The 17,776-nt window shown below is 41.8% G+C and overlaps 1 protein-coding gene across 1 annotated transcript in view; it reads left to right on the top strand.

Annotated features, from left to right (window-relative positions):
* LOC136651472 (probable acyl-CoA dehydrogenase 6) overlaps positions 1-17,776 on the top strand; it is an 83,891-nt gene that overhangs the window by 43,164 nt on the left and 22,951 nt on the right. Inside the window, exons 3-4 of the mRNA XM_066627891.1 lie at positions 8,589-8,718; positions 17,176-17,282. Coding sequence (XP_066483988.1) covers positions 8,589-8,718; positions 17,176-17,282 — 237 coding nt within the window. The remainder of the gene's footprint in view (positions 1-8,588; positions 8,719-17,175; positions 17,283-17,776) is intronic.

Consider the following 17,776-nt stretch of genomic DNA (forward strand, 5'->3'; position numbering starts at 1 on the left):
TTTAGAAACAAAACCTGGCGGCGCTTTAACTTTCTTCTCATTCTTATAATGAGCTCCTACTCATTTTTGAAAGTCAGCGTAGAATAGCAGCTAGTCCGCCTGATTAGGACTGAAGGCATAAGTTCAAAGCTCCGCTTAGTCAGGAAGCTTGCTGGGTGACCTTGGAGCAATCTCACGAGGGCTGCTCTTTTGTAAAGCTGCACCAAAGAAGAGAATGTCATGCATTTCAGTACAAATGACTGTACCTGGATTAATTTTTAAAGATAAAAATGTACCTGCATTGGATGGGAATGTATGAATAACTCAAATACAGACTATGACTGCAATCCTAGGCATGTCTACTTAGAAGTAAGTGCCATTGTGTTCAATGGGGCTTGCTCTCAGGAAACTGTGTATAAGATTGTTATCTTACAGCCCAATCCTAACCAACTTTCCAAGGCCGATGCAGTTGCAATGTCGCCGCAAGATAAGGGTACAAACATTCCCTTACCTTGATGCCTCAGTGACTACCCCTCCCCCCAGAATGCAGCACACGCCCCATTGGCACAAATGTATCGATACTGTAAAGTTGGTTAATATTGGGCTGTAAGAATGATTATTTACAGATATACCTGGGTACAACTGAATATGTGAACAGCCCTACACTCCCTCTCAGCCTACATTGCCCCACAAGGCTGTTACGATTCTCTTCACTCTTCTTTCTCCTTGCTACAGAAGCTTCAAGGAGAACAAACCCCTCATGTCATAAATTGTGAGGATCAGAAATAAGGAAACCAGTAGGGTTTGAGAGGGGGCTATGTAAAATGTGCACATTCAAATTTGAGAGGGGTTTGTACAGCTCAAGATGAAATAAAATCAGTTAAAATCAGTGACAGAACCTGATTTAATATTTGTTTGACCTTACTTGGTGTATTTGTTACTGCAGAAAAAGGCATTTGTCTTAAAATTCTTCTTGGCTTGTAAGCACATTATTAAAAAAATATTCAGATTATCCCAGTGTGTCATATTATTTGTTTCAGTCTCTGAGTAAAGCAATTACTTTGTTCTTCAGCTTGCTCTGTCATTAAATTATGTTATAATTAACTCTGGCAGACACTGCTATAGTGAAATGTTCGTGTTTTGGATACAGAATTCTGTTTTTTCAGCGTTTGACAACATGATTCATTTGAACATTGTATGTATGAACATAACATAATACAGGTGAGCAGAACCTTAGCAAATGCAAGAGGACAGTTCCCGTTCCCAAGGAGCTTACAATCTAGAATTTGACACTGGGAAAACTACTAGGGCTGACTGAAACAAAGGGTGCAATACTAACCAATTTTCCAGCACTGACCTAGCTGCAATGCAGACCCGAGGTAAGGTAGCAAACATGCCCTTACCTTGAGGAGGCCTCCTTGACTGCCCCCCCACTGCAGGATGTAGTGCAGGCCACATTGGCACAACTATGTCAGTACTGGAAAGTTGGTTAGGATTGCGCCCAAAGACTGCAATCTGAAGCAAATTTACCAGGGCTGATAGCAAGCTCCATTGAGCAAAATGGTACTTACTTCTTAATAAACATGTATCAGATGCACCCATTGACCACTATTTCATGTGAGCAAATTAAAGTTTAATATAGGAAATAGCTGGTTTTCTCTGAATAGACAAGTCTTATGTTGCAGGATGATAATGGTCGCTCAGACAGACAAATATGGTCTTCCTCTGGGAGATATCTCAGACATGATATTCCATGATGTCCAATAGGCAAAATGCTGGTTTTACTACCAAAATTCTTCATGTGAACTATTTTTTGTCACATGCTTTAATGCCAACTTTGATGGCTGATTCACAATAATGTCAGTAGGAGTCGATTCCTTAACTTCCCGCAGTTGGGAACTGTTTGTATATAAAAAAATTGCAAACACAGAGAACAGCAATATTTTCTACCTCCTTATCTATAGTTGGTAAAATGCTCTGGATCAAGACTTACCATTTTTATTCATTCACAAGAGTGCTTTCCCCTCTTGCTGTTGAGGTTGTTGAAATATGCTTGCCAGGTTTCAAGTAGTTTGGATATTTGCATATGAAAAGCACTTTGAAGTTAGGTAGCCTATTGGGAATGTATTGGACATTTTGTCTTTTATAAATGTACGTTTCAGTAGTTTCTATACAAACTTGTTAGCCTCCAAAATTTTGTCATAAGCAATTCAGTTTTTCTGTCCCTGTTTAATTCTTCAGCCTTTCACCTCTCATTACCATTAACATAGCCCTTGACATTTAAAGTCTTCCATAAAAGAAACTCCTAACTAGAAACTTTGGATTTTTTAATGAGGCTTTTACATAGTCATCTGTCACTCATACCTCTATACATGTGCCAAAGAAATACAAGAATTAAGAAAGCTTGAAATGAGAGATTAGGAGGGAGAAGACACGTTAGGGGCGGGGGAGAAACACCTGTTGATTCTCAGAAAATCCTTCTTTATGCTGCTTCTAATTCATACAGTATTTTCCTGTATTTCTTTATATCTCTATCCATACTTTGATTCTATTCACTGCTTCTTTGTTGATTGCTGGGTCCATTAACTGATAGCCAAGTATCTATGTCTGTTTCAGTTTTATCTTTACGTTTACAGAGAATCTGCCTTTCACCAGTCAGTGCTGTTTTGTTGATCCAAGCCTGTTCTTTGTAGTCCGGATAACTGAGTCGTATCCTAATTGTGTTATTTCTGAAAGAACACTTCCCACACATCTCTAAGATGAGTGATATTTAACTGTTTGTTCTCAGAATTCAATAACTTCTGGGCATGTGCTTTAAAAAGACTTCAGGTGATGAAGAAGGCAAGGGGTCATAAGAAAGAGATTGAAAATAACCTGGGAGCAAGTTCCATTGAATTCAGTGGGACTTACTTTTGAGCAGACATGCGCAGGATTTTGCTCCAAGACTGGTAATGTTATAATGCCCCTATACAGATCTATGGTGCAGCCATATTTGGAATATGGTGTCCCTTTCTGGCTGCCACAATAATCTCTTTTCTGAGGTTCTTCTCCAAGTTCCCTATTTTCAGTGATGAGGCAGGGAGAGATCCATATATTGAACACCTTCCCTTGAGAAATCTGCCTGGCACCTTCTTTGTTAAGTTCAGGCCTTGACCTTTTTGTTGTTTGCCAAAATGTCTTTATAAACAGGGATTTTGACTTTATCTGCTGTTTGCTACTTCATTTGCTACTTGCTATTTGCTTGCTATTTACTACTTATTATTATCATTTTTTACTGCTATTGTTGCTTTTCAATTTTGCTTTGAGACACTTTGGTTTTGTGCTTTTGGCCATGTATACTATTTTTGACTTTTGAACTTGAAAACTTAATTTGAACCTATTTCTTTTAAACAAAATTTTAAAATTTTGATTACTTTTTTCCAAGAATTTTCTTAACTAAACATATGTCAATCTAAACGAAACTCAGCTAAGTTTGACAAGCTGTTTTATCCTGTTCAGGAAGAGGCTGTGTGTCTCTACTGCCAAGAACTCTGATTGAATATGGACAAACCAAGGGAGGATGTTGAGCTGGAGCTCTTCTTTTGAATTTGATCCTTCAGGAATGTGTGACTGTTCTTTTGGGACTGTGTTGTGCAGAAAACCACCATTCAGAGCGCGATACCATAGTCTTTCGAGACTGAAGGTTGCCAGCTACTACTGTGCAGAAAAGAAACATTTAGATTGCCTTAAAATATTACTGTTTTTACGATGGAAAAAATAGGTGTAAAATTGTGGTTGGGCTTAAGGTTGAGAATGGGAGCAGTGCATGAAGGAAGCTTCTCTGCACAAATTTAAATAACTGTCCTTGGTATGTGTCATTTCCTTTGATAGTTTTACCTAGTGGAGGGTATTGGCTGTAGAGCTTCAGTTGTTTGAGGTGTTAAGGAATTGAGGTATCAGATTTGAGGGTTGGGTGTGTGTGTTTGTGTGTGGTTTTCTTTGTGTTGCTTGCTTCAGGTATATCAGAATATGTATGCGCCACAAAATGGCACCTACACAGTGTTAATGACGCAGACTGGGTTTCTAACTGGAAATAGTATATACCCCATAGATTGGCCTGAGACAATTCTCTCTCCCCCATCCACTTTCCTGGTGAATTAAAAACATCTCAGAGAAGTGAGTTCTGTCCTGTGCTGCAGTCAATCACACTTTCTCTGAGTGGATTATGAAAAATTTATAATTATTTCATAATCCACACATAGGCATGTTCCGATATGGATTTAAAGGCATGCTAACGAGCCATCACCTTATCCATCCAACAAAGAGATATAAGGACTGAATAGAAACATGACCCACGACCATACCTATATTCTGGTTCTCATAGTTCAACAAATTAAATGACACTCTTGCCACTGGGTACATACCCTTTTCAGTATTACATACATATATTGTGTCAGTCAAGCAAATACACATTAGAGGCCTGCTGATTTCTGATACAGAAATGTGAGGAAGAATCTTCTAATTGTGTAAAAGCATTGAAAAGGCATCATCTAACAGTGTATGCACATCTTTCCTTGGTCATTTCTCTTAACTCACTATGGCTAACTTCTTAAATTGCTTGGTTTTGCTAGATGAAATGTCGAGCAATGAAGACCATTAATGTTTCATGCCTGCAGTTCCTTCTGATTATATAAACACTTTTTCTTCCTCCTCCTTTCTGCTTTTCAGTGAGTCATTATTCATTTCCCCTTTTCAAAGCTTTCTGTTGGAAAAAAAAAATTCTAAAACCATAGCAAGAATTGAGCCTAGATATAGGCACAATATTAAGGCACAATATTAAGACACAAATGTTCTAGTGTTAAGGGGCTAGAAAGTTACAGAAGAAAACCAGTGATTTTGAAGTAGGCCAGTTAAACAGAATGAAATGTACAGTAAATTGAATGTTAATGGACATGCTCCTCCTTTTCTGTGTACAGGTTGGAAAATCCATAATTCTTGTTGCATCCAATAGTGAAGCAGACTCAAATGTTCTGCATGGGGGGGGGGGGAGACCATTGCGGCATCATGCCCTTTCATGCAAGTACATACTTAATCTTTATATGGTATAACATGCAAATGGTTCCATGGATGTGCTGCCCTGCAGACTTGATCTGAGTGCCATTTCTCATGCAGGCCTCCTTGGAGGAGCCAACGTGGATCAATGCCAAACATTAACAATAGTTACAAGATGTCCATGGATAGAGCTGCATAAGCTTAAGTTATTGCATGATGATTGGGCAAGCAGGCTGTAAACCTAGCACTCTGATCTGATATGTGGGATATGCAGTTCATTATAAAGAAAGGCAAATGCTTACTTGAAGCTTTCCACCTGTTGAGACATTGCAGGTCAGGAATCAAGGTTTCATATTTGATGTCAGCTGCTACAAGAAGTGCCAGCTCTTGTGAAATTTACATCAAATATTACTGTAAGTGGACAGTGAAAGTAAGCACGTCTCTAGAAGAGTCAAGCTGGTAATGTGATGAACTGGAACGCTCCTGGAATCCACTTTTAAAACAATAAAAACAAAATGCTAAAGTGTACCCCATCTGGTAGGTGTTAGTAGGGGGTAGGAGTATGCTTTTGCTTTAAAAAAGTTGAACCTTGTGTATTTTATTTGCTTTTGTTATTCACAAAAAGGGAACTAAAATGAATGAGATCTGAATGAAAAATCCATTGTTTTTTATTCATTTGTATACTTTTAAAATTGCCTGTAAAACAGGAGATCCTTTATTTGATCTGTCTGAAACACTGGACAGAGTTTTTTGGAGGGGTCATAGAATGTGTATAAATATAATACCGATAGGATAGAAAAAAAAGAAGTTACAAGCAGCAGATGACTGGCTGGGTATCCCATTTAATTCAATAGAAAATGAAAAGGAATAAAGAAAAACAAAAAGAAGGTCAGTGAATCAAATTTAAATGAACGAAAACACTGTTTTGCTTTTACATGCCTACTTGATGGTTTAGCACGCCTTTTTTGAGACTTGGCTCTTTTTCAGTTGAGAGCAAGGTGCAGCAAAGGTTGAAGGGCAGGGCTTTTCAAACTGGGGCGTCACGACACCCCAGCCTGTGGGCCCTGGCCTCTACCCCCTTAAGGAGCGGGGGCAGCCTGGAGGCAGGGAGGAGGCAGCGGTGCAATCCCCAGGATCGTGCCGCTCAGGGGGCTGCAGGGGCTTGGGAGCACTTACCCAAGCCTCCTGCAGCCTCTCCAGGGTGCAGGGAGCCCAGTGCGAACTTTTGCAGCAGTGAATGTAAAAGTGGAACGATCGCACCCCACCTCTGCCAAAGTGGAAGTGGAGCGCGATCGCTCCACTTTCACTTTCACTGCTGCGGGGAGCCCTAACAAAGGTTCTCGCCGGGCTCCCCGCACCCTGGGGAGGCTGTAGGAGGCTTGGGTAAGTGCTCCCAAGCCCCTGCAGCCCCCTGAGTGGCACGATCCTGGGGATCGCGCTGCTGCCTTCCACCCACCCCCACTGCCTCCCCTTTGCCCCCGCAGGAACTTACAGTGACTCAAACTCTCCTGGAGAGTTTGAAAACCACTGATTGAAGGGGGATGAAGTCTATGATGTTGTGTGGCTAGCAAAATTCTTATAGGTTCATGGTTGACCTGGAAGGTCTTATACTGGCCAGGGAATATCACCAAGGCTTCCTTGGCTGATGCAGCAATTGCCTTTCTTGACCAGAGGTGGTGGAGGTGCATGGACTAAACTGTGGTGTACTGTGTTTCCCCGAAAATAAGACACTGTCTTATATTTTTTTTGGCTCAAAAAAGCACACTAGGTCTTATTTTTGGGGCAGGTCTTATTTTTTTTTAATGTACAACAATCCACAGTCATTCATGTACAAAAATATACCATACAAAAATATACCGTACAAAAATATCCCCTCAGCACCCAGGAGGATGCCTGCCTACTCAGAAGTCAGTCCCTTTATAGTTAATGGGACTTACTCCCTGGAAAGTGTGAAGAGGGTATCCCTACAGTGCCCAGGAGGATCCCTGCCTGCCTGTCTACTCAGAAGTCAGTATAGTTAATGGCACTTACTCCCTAGAACATGTGGAGAGCCTCAGAGCCTGGTAGGCAGGGTTGCCTCACTTGCTGCTTCCGCCTCAGCTCTTCCTCAGCGTCCTGTGCCCAAGGCAGCACAGCAGGCGCTTTGTAGGTGGCGTTCCCTAGAGTGCAGCATTCCTGGTCACGTTGTCCACCTGCAGTGTGTACCCATTTGTTCTAGTTCTACTTTCAGAGGCAGCTGAGAACAAATTTGTCCCTTCTTCCATATGACAGCCCTTCAGGTATTTGAAGAGCACTATCATATCCCCTCTCAGCCTTCTCTTCTCCAGGCTGAACATACCAAGTTCCCTGAACCTTTTTTCATAGGGCTTATCTTCCAGCCCTTGAGTCCATCCTTGAATACTTGGCAGTTTTTACACTGAGAAGTTTATTTCTGCTCCTGCAGGTTCTTGAGAAAAAGTAGTCAGTTGAAAAAGCATCAGGAAAAGTTTGAGTGGCCAATGAAATGTGGTGTGTGACTGTGTCTTCTTAGATCTTTTTTCCCTTCTTTTGTTAAAAGCAGCCACCTAGGGGAGATGCAACAGAGGGTGCAACAATTTGTAAAGATGCTTGGGAAAAGAAAGAGAGATCTAACCCTTTTGTAGTGACCGTGATCTACATTGCCCTCCCTTTGTGACTATTTTTTTACCTGCAAAGGGGAAAACTTACACAGACTTGTATTGTGCCTGTAAGTCTTCCCCTTCATGGCTAATACCAGACTCATCTCTAGCATTATAGCCCAAATCTGAATTGTCAGGGCCTAGAACATCAAGAGATCAGTTCATGGATCTCTTACTCCACAATTACTTTGGCCTCAGGATCAAAGTCATCTCATTTTGTTCTGCAGTTATCTTTTATGGTCCATTTCTACAAACTGCTATCCTTGGTGCAGTTCAGTCCTTGATATATTCCATGTTCAAAGAGTGAGTCAGAGGCTTGAAGTGAACTGAAAGAGACCTAAAAACCACTGACACAATTAGGAACTCTTGATTCATTAAAAAAAAAAAGAAAGACATTGCCTCTTAAAGGTTAGAAAAAAATCCTTCAGTGCTGAAACATGTCATTCATCAAAGAAAAAAGGGGCAAGTGGCAATCAAAAATATAGAGAGAGAGAACCCAAAGACTACCACTGAACATATCCTAATGTACACATATTTCAATGTCACTGATATATAGTCATTGACTTTATTATATTCATATTTGTATCACAGCTGCAGCATAATGATTTTTCTAAATATAGGCTGATGTTAACAATTAAAGAAAAAAGATACACAGTGTTTAAGGTATACAGTATAACGTGACCTACCTACAACAAGTAAACTGCTACGATATTAAATGGCAATCATAAAGGGAGCAGAAATTAACCCATTTAAATGAGGACAGTGGCAACAGTAATCCTCATAGTTTTTCTGAAACCTTAGTTTGGCTCTCAGAATAATTCTGCTGGAAAGAAAATGGACAGCAATTAGATATTTGCTTATTCTACAAAATGTTAATTACAGTTTCGTAATTCTAAAGATATTAATTTTTTTCATGTCCAGAATATGGCGGACTGGGCTTGGACTTCTCCTATACCATTGCAGTGGCAGAAGAACTGGGAAATATTCATTGTGGAGGTATTCCCATGGCAATTGGAGTGCAGAGTAACATGGCTACACCCGCCCTCGCAAGGTAACTTATCTATAAAAAGGCTAAGTATCTTTTTGGTTACTATCTCTTAAAGCAGGGATAGGCAACCGTCTTCCGCATATGGGCCAGAAGCCATGTCTGTAAGTGGATGGCAAGCAACATTCATGGGGAGGGGGAGCTTTGCAACAACTCATTGGTATCTGACTCACAACTGTGGTGACAGAGGTGCATCTGATGGAGTGGGCATGTTGTAGCCAGCCAAGAGACAGGAGAAAGAAGGGAAAAGGAGACTCGTGCACCTGTCACTCTGACTTGGGTGATGCGCTGGATGATGGCCTTTGTGATGCTGGTTCCAGGGTTCTGGTCGGCCAGCACGATAGCTGATGGAGCCAGAAGACCCCCAAATGACAGCCAGAAGCTTCCAGCTCAGATCGGAAGTGGAAGGAAAACCTGTGACTGAGTCACATAGGCTATGAAAAAAGGCAGTCTAATAACTGGTAAGCTAGAATGATCTGGGACTCGGCACCTCCTCTAGGACAAGTGGTGGCAGTCAAAGATCTGGAGAAGTGCAGCCCTTCTGCCTAGCAGAAATCCTGTGCCTCTAAGCCTACATCAGGCTATACAGGCTGAATAATTTTGGGGAGTGGGCCACATCTGGACTGTGCAGGCTGTAGGTTGCTGACCCATGTCTTAAAGTGTTGTCACTCAGGGAAAATAGAATTTCCATTTCAATCTTGTTTAATCGAATTTTTCAAAAAAAAATTTTTTTCTTTGAATAGAAAAACAGCAACTGGGGCAACATGTTAATGAGACTGACAACCCAATCCTATCCACACTTTCCTGGGAGTAAGTCCCATTGAGTCTAATGGGACTTGCTTCTGAGTAGACATGTATAGGATTGAATGAATGAAACAGCTGCCTCAGGCAGCAGATTGATGGTGGGGGAAGCCTCACACCCACCCATCGCCTTCTTCAGCCAGCTCAACCAGTACCCAACCTGCCCTCCTTAGCCATTGCTGCTCCCTTCTCTTCCTGCTACTTAGCTAATTTTTAAAAGTAGGATCCGGAGAACTGAAGTATATAGAGAGAAAGGCTGGTTGCTTAGCCTGTCTTCTGGAGATGCTCTAGGCCAGCAATTTTCAATCATTTTCATCTCATGGCACACTGACAAGGCAATAAAATTGTCAAGGCCAGGGCCTATGAGAGGAATTTTAGCAGGGGGTACAAAGTTTCTTCTGGGCTCCTTCTCAAAGGGGAAGGGGAGCAATGGGGGCAGGCAGAATGGGGGGCAAAATAGGGTGGGGGAGCATGCTGCCAGCCACCATAGTCTTTGGGCCTCAGGTCTACTAGGCTTGTTGATGCAGAGCCCAAGTCTACCTGATCATGCACCACTGGCAACTAGATAAAGTAAAATGGAAAACCAAATACCCTCCTAAGTCTCTCTAAAATTTTAGAAATATAGAAAATCAATTGCAGAAAATTAGTGTCATTATATTTAGGCTCACACTAAAATGAATCAAAATGAACTTCTGCAGCAGCTGTAGCCCCACAGCTGGGTCCCTGAGCTTCTACACCAGGGGTGTCAAACTCATTTCATACCAAGGGCCGAATAGCATTCATGTTGCCTGCTGAGGGCCGGAAGTGATGTCATTAGGCTGGAAGTGATGTCATTAAACAGGTCAAAACCAAAAATAAGCACTTTTTCCTCACTTAGGAACTCATTAGCTGCAAATGACAGAAGAGAAAATACACAAATCTTGATCATATTTCAAGATATTGGAGAGCCCAATTTTCAAGTGGTCTGCCCTTTCAGCAGTAACACCTCAGCACTGTTCAGCAGCTGAGAGCCTGAGGGCCGGATAAAAAGCCACATCCGGCCCCCAGACCTTATGTTTGACACCCCTGTTTTATACACTCTTTCATGGTTATTGGATCCACAAGCCAAAGAGCTACTGTAGCAGACCAGTTTCCTCCCAGATTTGACACTTTATTAAGGAGGGTCATGGATGCTTTCCTGGGCCCAGAGTGTATGACTTTGCAGCAGCAAACACTGCATGCACGTGGTTGTGCCTCAGCGTTATGCGCTGGCAGCGAGTTCAGGTGAGATAGGAAAATGTCAAATCCCAGGAACATTCTGGGCCCTCTCCTTTGGCTCCTGGGCCCCCTTTCTGACCCTGGGCCTGGGTACAAATTACCCCCCTTACCCCCCCTCTCCTAGGCCCTGGTCAAGGCACACCATTAGTTTTTTGACCATTGACAAGACACACCATGCTGCTGTTAAGAGGCTCAAATTCCCCAATTGCCCTACTAATAAATGTCCCCCCCCAATGGCACACGTGTGGACCATCTGTGGCACACCAGTGTGCCACAGCACAGTGGTTGAAAATCACTGCTCTAGGCCTTCACTGTTCCTCTCCACACATTTCTGCTTTTCCCTTCCTACTTTTTAGTTAGCTTAATAGCAGAAAGAGGAAGAGAAGATGTTAAGTGTTATGTGCACACAAAAGCAAGGGGCAGTGGTAGTGGTTTGGCTCACCTTCGTGGTGAGAGGAGGAGGCCTTGAGGCTGGCACTGATAGCAAGAGCTTCAGCACTAATCTTATGTGTGAGGACAAGAGCAACCTGTTGAAAAACAGTCTGGGTGCTCATTTAACCCATTTCTGCCCAGCCCACGGGTGTACACATTTGGTCCCTGTTGTGTATATGCAGTGTTGGGCAGAAACAGCTTAAAGGTTGTATATGTTTTCTTGAGGACAAGGCAAAGGAAAAACTTTCAAACTGTCTTTGAACTTGTACAAGTTAACAGCTTGCAGGAGTGATATAAACTGAGAAAGCTTTAAATATTATTGTTTTCCTTTGCATATACTTTGTGTGCAAGTAGACATTATGAATGTTTATACATGTGTAAAAGCCGGTACTGTCAAATAAATGAATGGCTGTTGCTATAATGTACAAGACTGAGAACTATGTACAGAAAGGCATTTTGATTCCTTCTCTACCCCTGTTCCCTTCTTCATTAACACCATTGCATTTCAAGCCCTGTTCCTAGGTGCTATGGACACCATTCACCCAATGAGGGGAAGTGAGAGAATGGTGGCATTCCTTCCCCCACACCAGTGTTCTCCCAAAGCCTTGCTATTCCCACAGAGAGCATTTGTCTGTAGTTGCCAGTGTCCTTTATCACAGAAAGGATCTCTGCCCATGAAGCATGTTTGTCAATGGGTGCCAGGGCCAGGGTGGTGTAGTGGTTTGGGAAGTGAACTTAGACTTGGAAGATCCAGGTTCAAATCCCCCCTCAGCCATGAAGCTTCCTGGATGACCTTGGGCCAGTCACTTTCTCTCAGCCTCACCTATCTCACAGGGTTGTTGTGAGGACAAAAGGAGGGGAGCAGCTGTGTACAGCGCCCTGAGCTCTTTGGAGGAAGGGCGGTACAAAAAATTGAATGAATGAATGAATAAATGCAGTCAAACAGAGTGGGGGATTGTATTTACAGCATCCATGCTGAAGCCCTATTCTGAAGTACCTGGACAAAGTGAAAATGTGGATATTCTATGGTTTGTTCCATACAGGTCATACTTTTGTTTCAGTAAACTTTGTCTTATTCGTTTACTCCATGAAATCTTTCCAAAGTGTCTTTTTCCTTTGTCTAAAACATGCATGATGTAATCCTATTGTTAGCATATCTCTGCCATAGTTCCGCAGTTAATCACTTCCTGTGGCCCATTTGTTGTATGGCAGAGGATAAAACTGCAACTTTATGCAGTAGACTGCAGGAATGCAGTCCCCAGAATAGGCTTATTATTTTCAATTGTTGTGATTTGAAACAAATCAATAAAGAGCTGAAGCATGCTTTTGTTCACATTTGTAGTGTTTTTCAACAATGTGGCAATGACAGCCTCTAGGATACTAATCACGACAATTTATAAGCTACACAGTGTCTTACAGAAATGGTAAAATACATGCAGAATGAATGAGTTTTTATCTTGTGTATTATAGGAAACTGCAACTTCCATCTGTTGAGGCCAAATGCTATGCCATTTATTTCTTAAGGTGAAAGTGTGTGTGTGTGTGTGTGTGAGAGAGAGAGAGAGAGAGAGAGAGAGAGAGAGTTACTGATTCTAAAGAAGTTTCAACATTGAATCTTTTTGATATTATTGCTACAGTCCGTTCTCATTATCTGCTAGGGTTAGGTTCCTGACCCTAATTTGCGGATTCTGAATCATTGAGCTTATGGGGGAAAGGGGTTGGGTTCGTGGAGACCACCATACATTATATAAACTTTATGGTCCTCAATCTTATTTTATTCTGTGGAGCTGGGTGACAGTGAGGTCTCATCAACATCTCCAACATCTGATGCTTCCTCCTCCATGTTGGCTATTCCTCAACCCCTTGAAGATTGCTGGCCCAACAATGAGGCCTCAGAGTTCAGCAGTGAGGAGGTGGTTGCTTCATCCTTCCTCCTCCTCCACTTGTATCTTGGCTCCTTCCCTAGGGTTGCCCCAGCTACAGTATTCATAGACAATGAGAATGGAGACACAGATAATGAGAGGTAGGTGGCAATTCTGCCCCTCAAGGATAAGCAAATTCGTGGGTAACGAATTCATATATAAAGAGTTGCCAGTTTTATGTTGTTCAGGAAGAATTGCTTCATGATGCTGGTGCCAAAAGCAGCAGTTGTCCCGAAAGACCTGCTATCTTTTTTGAAGTGAATCATATGATCAGACAGTTAGAATCTGTTCTTGAAAAGCTTTATGCAATTTAATGAAATGCGGAGTATAAAGAACCCACCTGCAGCTGTTCATACTTGAGGCAACAATTTTCCACTAAGGATGTGTCATAAACTGTCAGTCCTAATTAAGAACTTTCTTCCCTTTATAATTAATTAATTCAGTTGCATGACGCTCTGTGCATCTTCCTTTTTTCCCCTGCGAGGTGTGATAAAAAAGAATGAGTGCTATTAACCTCCCCTCCCCCACCATATTAAGAGAATGGACTGGCAGACCCATTAAATCGGAATGAAGTGCATGCATTAGGCATGTTTTTATTCAGTGCAGCAAGAATCCCATCTGTCAGAAAGCGAATTGATTGCTCTTTAAAAGGAATTTAGGGCTATTTTGTTTGGCTACAAGGGCATTTATATGCAGGAACTAGACTGAATCTACTAAATGTAATGATGTTTGTGGACTCCCCTCCCCCTGCAAAATCTTTAACTCCCTTTAAGGCAATAAGGTGCAAAAGAGAGCGACTAAGCTGATTACGGGGCTGGGGCACCTTCCTTATGAGGAAAGGCTACGGCGTTTGGGCCTCTTCAGCCTAGAAAAGAGACGCTTGAGGGGGGACATGATTGAGACATACAAAATTATGCAGGGGATGGACAGAGTGGATAGGGAGATGCTCTTTACACTCTCACATAATACCAGAACCAGGGGACATCCACTAAAATTGAGTGTTGGGCGGGTTAGGACAGACAAAAGAAAATATTTCTTTACTCAGCGCGTGGTCGGTCTGTGGAACTCCTTGCCACAGGATGTGGTGCTGGCGTCTAGCCTAGACGCCTTTAAAAGGGGATTGGACGAGTTTCTGGAGGAAAAATCCATTATGGGGTACAAGCCATGATGTGTATGCGCAACCTCCTGATTTTAGGAATGGGTTAAGTCAGAATGCCAGATGTAGGGGAGAGCACCAGGACGAGGTCTCTTGTTATCTGGTGTGCTCCCTGGGGCATTTGGTGGGCCGCTGTGAGATGCAGGAGGCTGGACTGGATGGGCCTATGGCCTGATCCGGTGGGGCTGTTCTTGTGTTCTTGTGTTCTTGTGTTCTTGTGCAATCAGGAAAGTTGTACTGTATTAACTTTTTGTTTCAGAGTTGGTATTAGTGTCTGTGGATATTGTGAATTTAATGTAATGGGGATTCTTTCTGTCACCCCCCACCCCAATAAATACTATGTCTGTCTTCACCTTTATATTCATGGGATGACTGTGAGCATGAGTTTATTCATTGAAGATCATGGACTATACCTAAGTTGAACTACTTGAACTAAACTTGTCATAAATATGGGAGGGGTTTTGTGATTGGTTGTTATTGGAGATGCATATATTTTCCCCCACCCTCCCTTCACATATATCTGTCACATTGTAGAAAAATTGAAGTTCAAGCCATGTAGTGGTAGAAATGGGTATTACATGAGTATGGTAAGATTTTTCCTAGGAAAACAATATTCTTTGCATATTCAGAAGAGTTGCATAACATTGGCTAAATGTGGATATTTACAGTATGGTAAGCCCCAAATTGGTGCTTGGATTATTTTTTGGCAGTCCCCTCAGCCACCTTATTCAGTTTTGCAATTTGAACCATGGTGGCATGAGAGAGGTCCAGCTCTTAATGAATTCTGGTCTTGGAAGACTGACAAGAAGGAAACTTTTTCTTGCAGTTGTTAACTGAAAGATTAATTGTATGTTGTGGAATCTTATTACATGGTCCATGTACTGTTGTGGGCAGAATCATTTGAGCAGAAGTTTCCAAGTGTTGAGGATGATATCCTTGCCTGATTGGTTGAAATAAGTGGGCAAACCATTCCTTTTCTGTTGAAATAGCTATTAAAAAAACGAAGGCAAAGTTCTGAGTTTCCCTAGGAAACTCAGGAAATAAGATCCTGATATATCTTTCCTATTGACTGAAATTACAAGCAGGCCATTTCTGCTGAAATTGCTACTGAGACTGTCTTGGTACCTTAAGAATGGGAGACCTGATGTACAGTTCCTGTTGGTTGGCATTACAAGCAGGACAGGTCATCCCTCTTGGCTTGGTATTGGGACTTGCTTGCTACCGTCTGCTGAACTTGTTGTCAAATGCTGGATTCACCCTATTGCAACACACTTATATTTTGTATTGTGGCTGAGCAATAATAGGATTGCTAACCCACAGGCTGTGGTTTACCTGTGATTGTAAGATCAGGAGGATACAGACTTGCCTTTGTACACTAGTCTTTAGAAACTAAGGACTTTAGAATGTAATGGTTATCCTTATGGTTTTCTTTATATCACTGTTTGTTTGTTTATAGTAAAACAACAATATTTTGTTCCATTTCAGGTATGTAAGTGGTGGTTGGGGGGGGGGGAAAGCAAGCCAGATTTCTCCATTGGGGTTCCAGGTTCCCTGGATGGGGCCTAAACCCAGAACAGAATATTGAAAGGAATTAATTCTTAGACACTCAAATTCAGTCACTGGTTTTGTCTCAACATGTCTATTTAAAACCTTTCAGTTCAGTTTAATGAACCCGTCACACAGTTAAAGTTCCAAGACCTGTTTCAGATAGATAGAAATCTGAAGATAGATAGGTAACACATGTGCATACACCATACTTTTTAAAAAATACAACGGATCTTGAGGGCAGTGCCCACTTAAGGAAGAGTACAGAATTTTTGCAGTTAGCCCACTGTGAAAACACGCTCTCCACATTTGGGGCGAACATACTTCCTCCTTCACATCAGACTCAAAAAAACCCCGTTCCAGCTTATTTTCTGTGCAATACTAATTGATCAATCCTTGTGTGAGACACAAAGTCACCACCATCAAATTCTCAGACGAGTTTTTAAAAGTGTAAAAAGATACCTGCACCCCTTAAATTAAGTGCCAAGCAAAGAGGCTACATATTTTGACTCAGCCTAATTTAATGTATCCTGAGCAGCTTCGTGCCTCCTTACTGAATAGCTTCCAGCAACATTTTAATTTGAATTTTAAGATAAATAATTTAAAAGGCCAAGAATGAATCTGAACATATATTTCTTCAGTATAGCCCAAGAAGGTGCTAATTCCCAGTGATTCCTGTACTGCAGACCTCAAAGCAAAATAGAAGTTGGTGTCTTACTGACGAATGTAGGATTATTTCAATATGAAGTTCATTGTAATCCTTTATAAGTCTTTTTGAATAGCGTAATTCTTGGCGAATGGGGTGGTCCTTGGATTTGTATGGGTAGAAATGTTTGTACTGGGACATTTTGATGCTGTAAACTGTAAGAAATGGATCTGTTAACCAGCACTTAAGCTTCCCAGAATTGTTCTCTGGAAATACCTGAGGCGCGAAAATAGATTTCCTCTCACTGCTCTATAAAACCCCCAGACTAATGCTCACTAGTTCTTGACACAAGGAGTACCTGTACATTTGAAATGAACAACCAAATATCACACAAACTTAAAATAGGCCTGTGCAACTTGTGCAACCACCTGTGTAGACTGACCCACTGGGGATACCACACCAGACTTTTTTTTGCCTGGGATTGTCAAGGATCTAGAGAGCTGTCATCCACGGCTGTTGGGTCTCCTGCCTTAGAAAAATTAAATTTTTATAGTTATTATAGTCATATTTCTTCTGTGATTTCTTTTGCTTTTCTCATATTTGAAAAGGTTGTTATGGCATGTATATTTGTTGTGTTTGTATTGTGAAAGCTCCCCCCCTTCTTAAATTGAAGGAATCTTAATTTGCCACTTTTTATATTGTAGATTTGGGTCTAATGAGCTGAAGGAACAGTTCCTGGCCCCAACTATAACTGGAGATGTAGTCGCCTGCTTAGGAGTGAGTGAGGCTGGAGCAGGCTCAGATGTTTCAAGTAAGTAATCCTAAACATTGTGTTTTTCTTGGATTAATCAAACCTAGCTATGGTTATAATTTGATATGTGATGGTTTTCATAAATACCAAGTTTTCCACAATTTTGGCCACTAGTGATGTCACCCCCTTGCGGTATCACCCGATGCGGTCCACCCCCACCTCCCTTAGCTGTGCCACTTTAAAGCCCTATGCAGTTTGGAACCAGGGTATTTGAAGGACCACCTCTCCATGATGCCTTGAAGTGGCCTGCTCCATGATGTCTTGAGGCTGGCAGGGGCCCCCTCCTCAGCTCTTGAGCTGTGGTGACATAAGAGAGGACCTTTTCCACCCTACCTGTGGAATTCGTTGACATTGGAGATCAAGTTACATTGGAGATCTTTCTCCTCCGTTCCAGCAATTGCTGAAAACTCATTTATTACTTATGACTTCTGAGGGTTGGGTCAATTTCCTCCTGAAGTTTGTTATGCTGATTTGTTCTCTGATGCATTTACAAG

The sequence above is a fragment of the Tiliqua scincoides genome, chromosome 5, assembly GCF_035046505.1.
Source record: "Tiliqua scincoides isolate rTilSci1 chromosome 5, rTilSci1.hap2, whole genome shotgun sequence".
NCBI classification, from domain to species: domain Eukaryota; kingdom Metazoa; phylum Chordata; class Lepidosauria; order Squamata; family Scincidae; genus Tiliqua; species Tiliqua scincoides.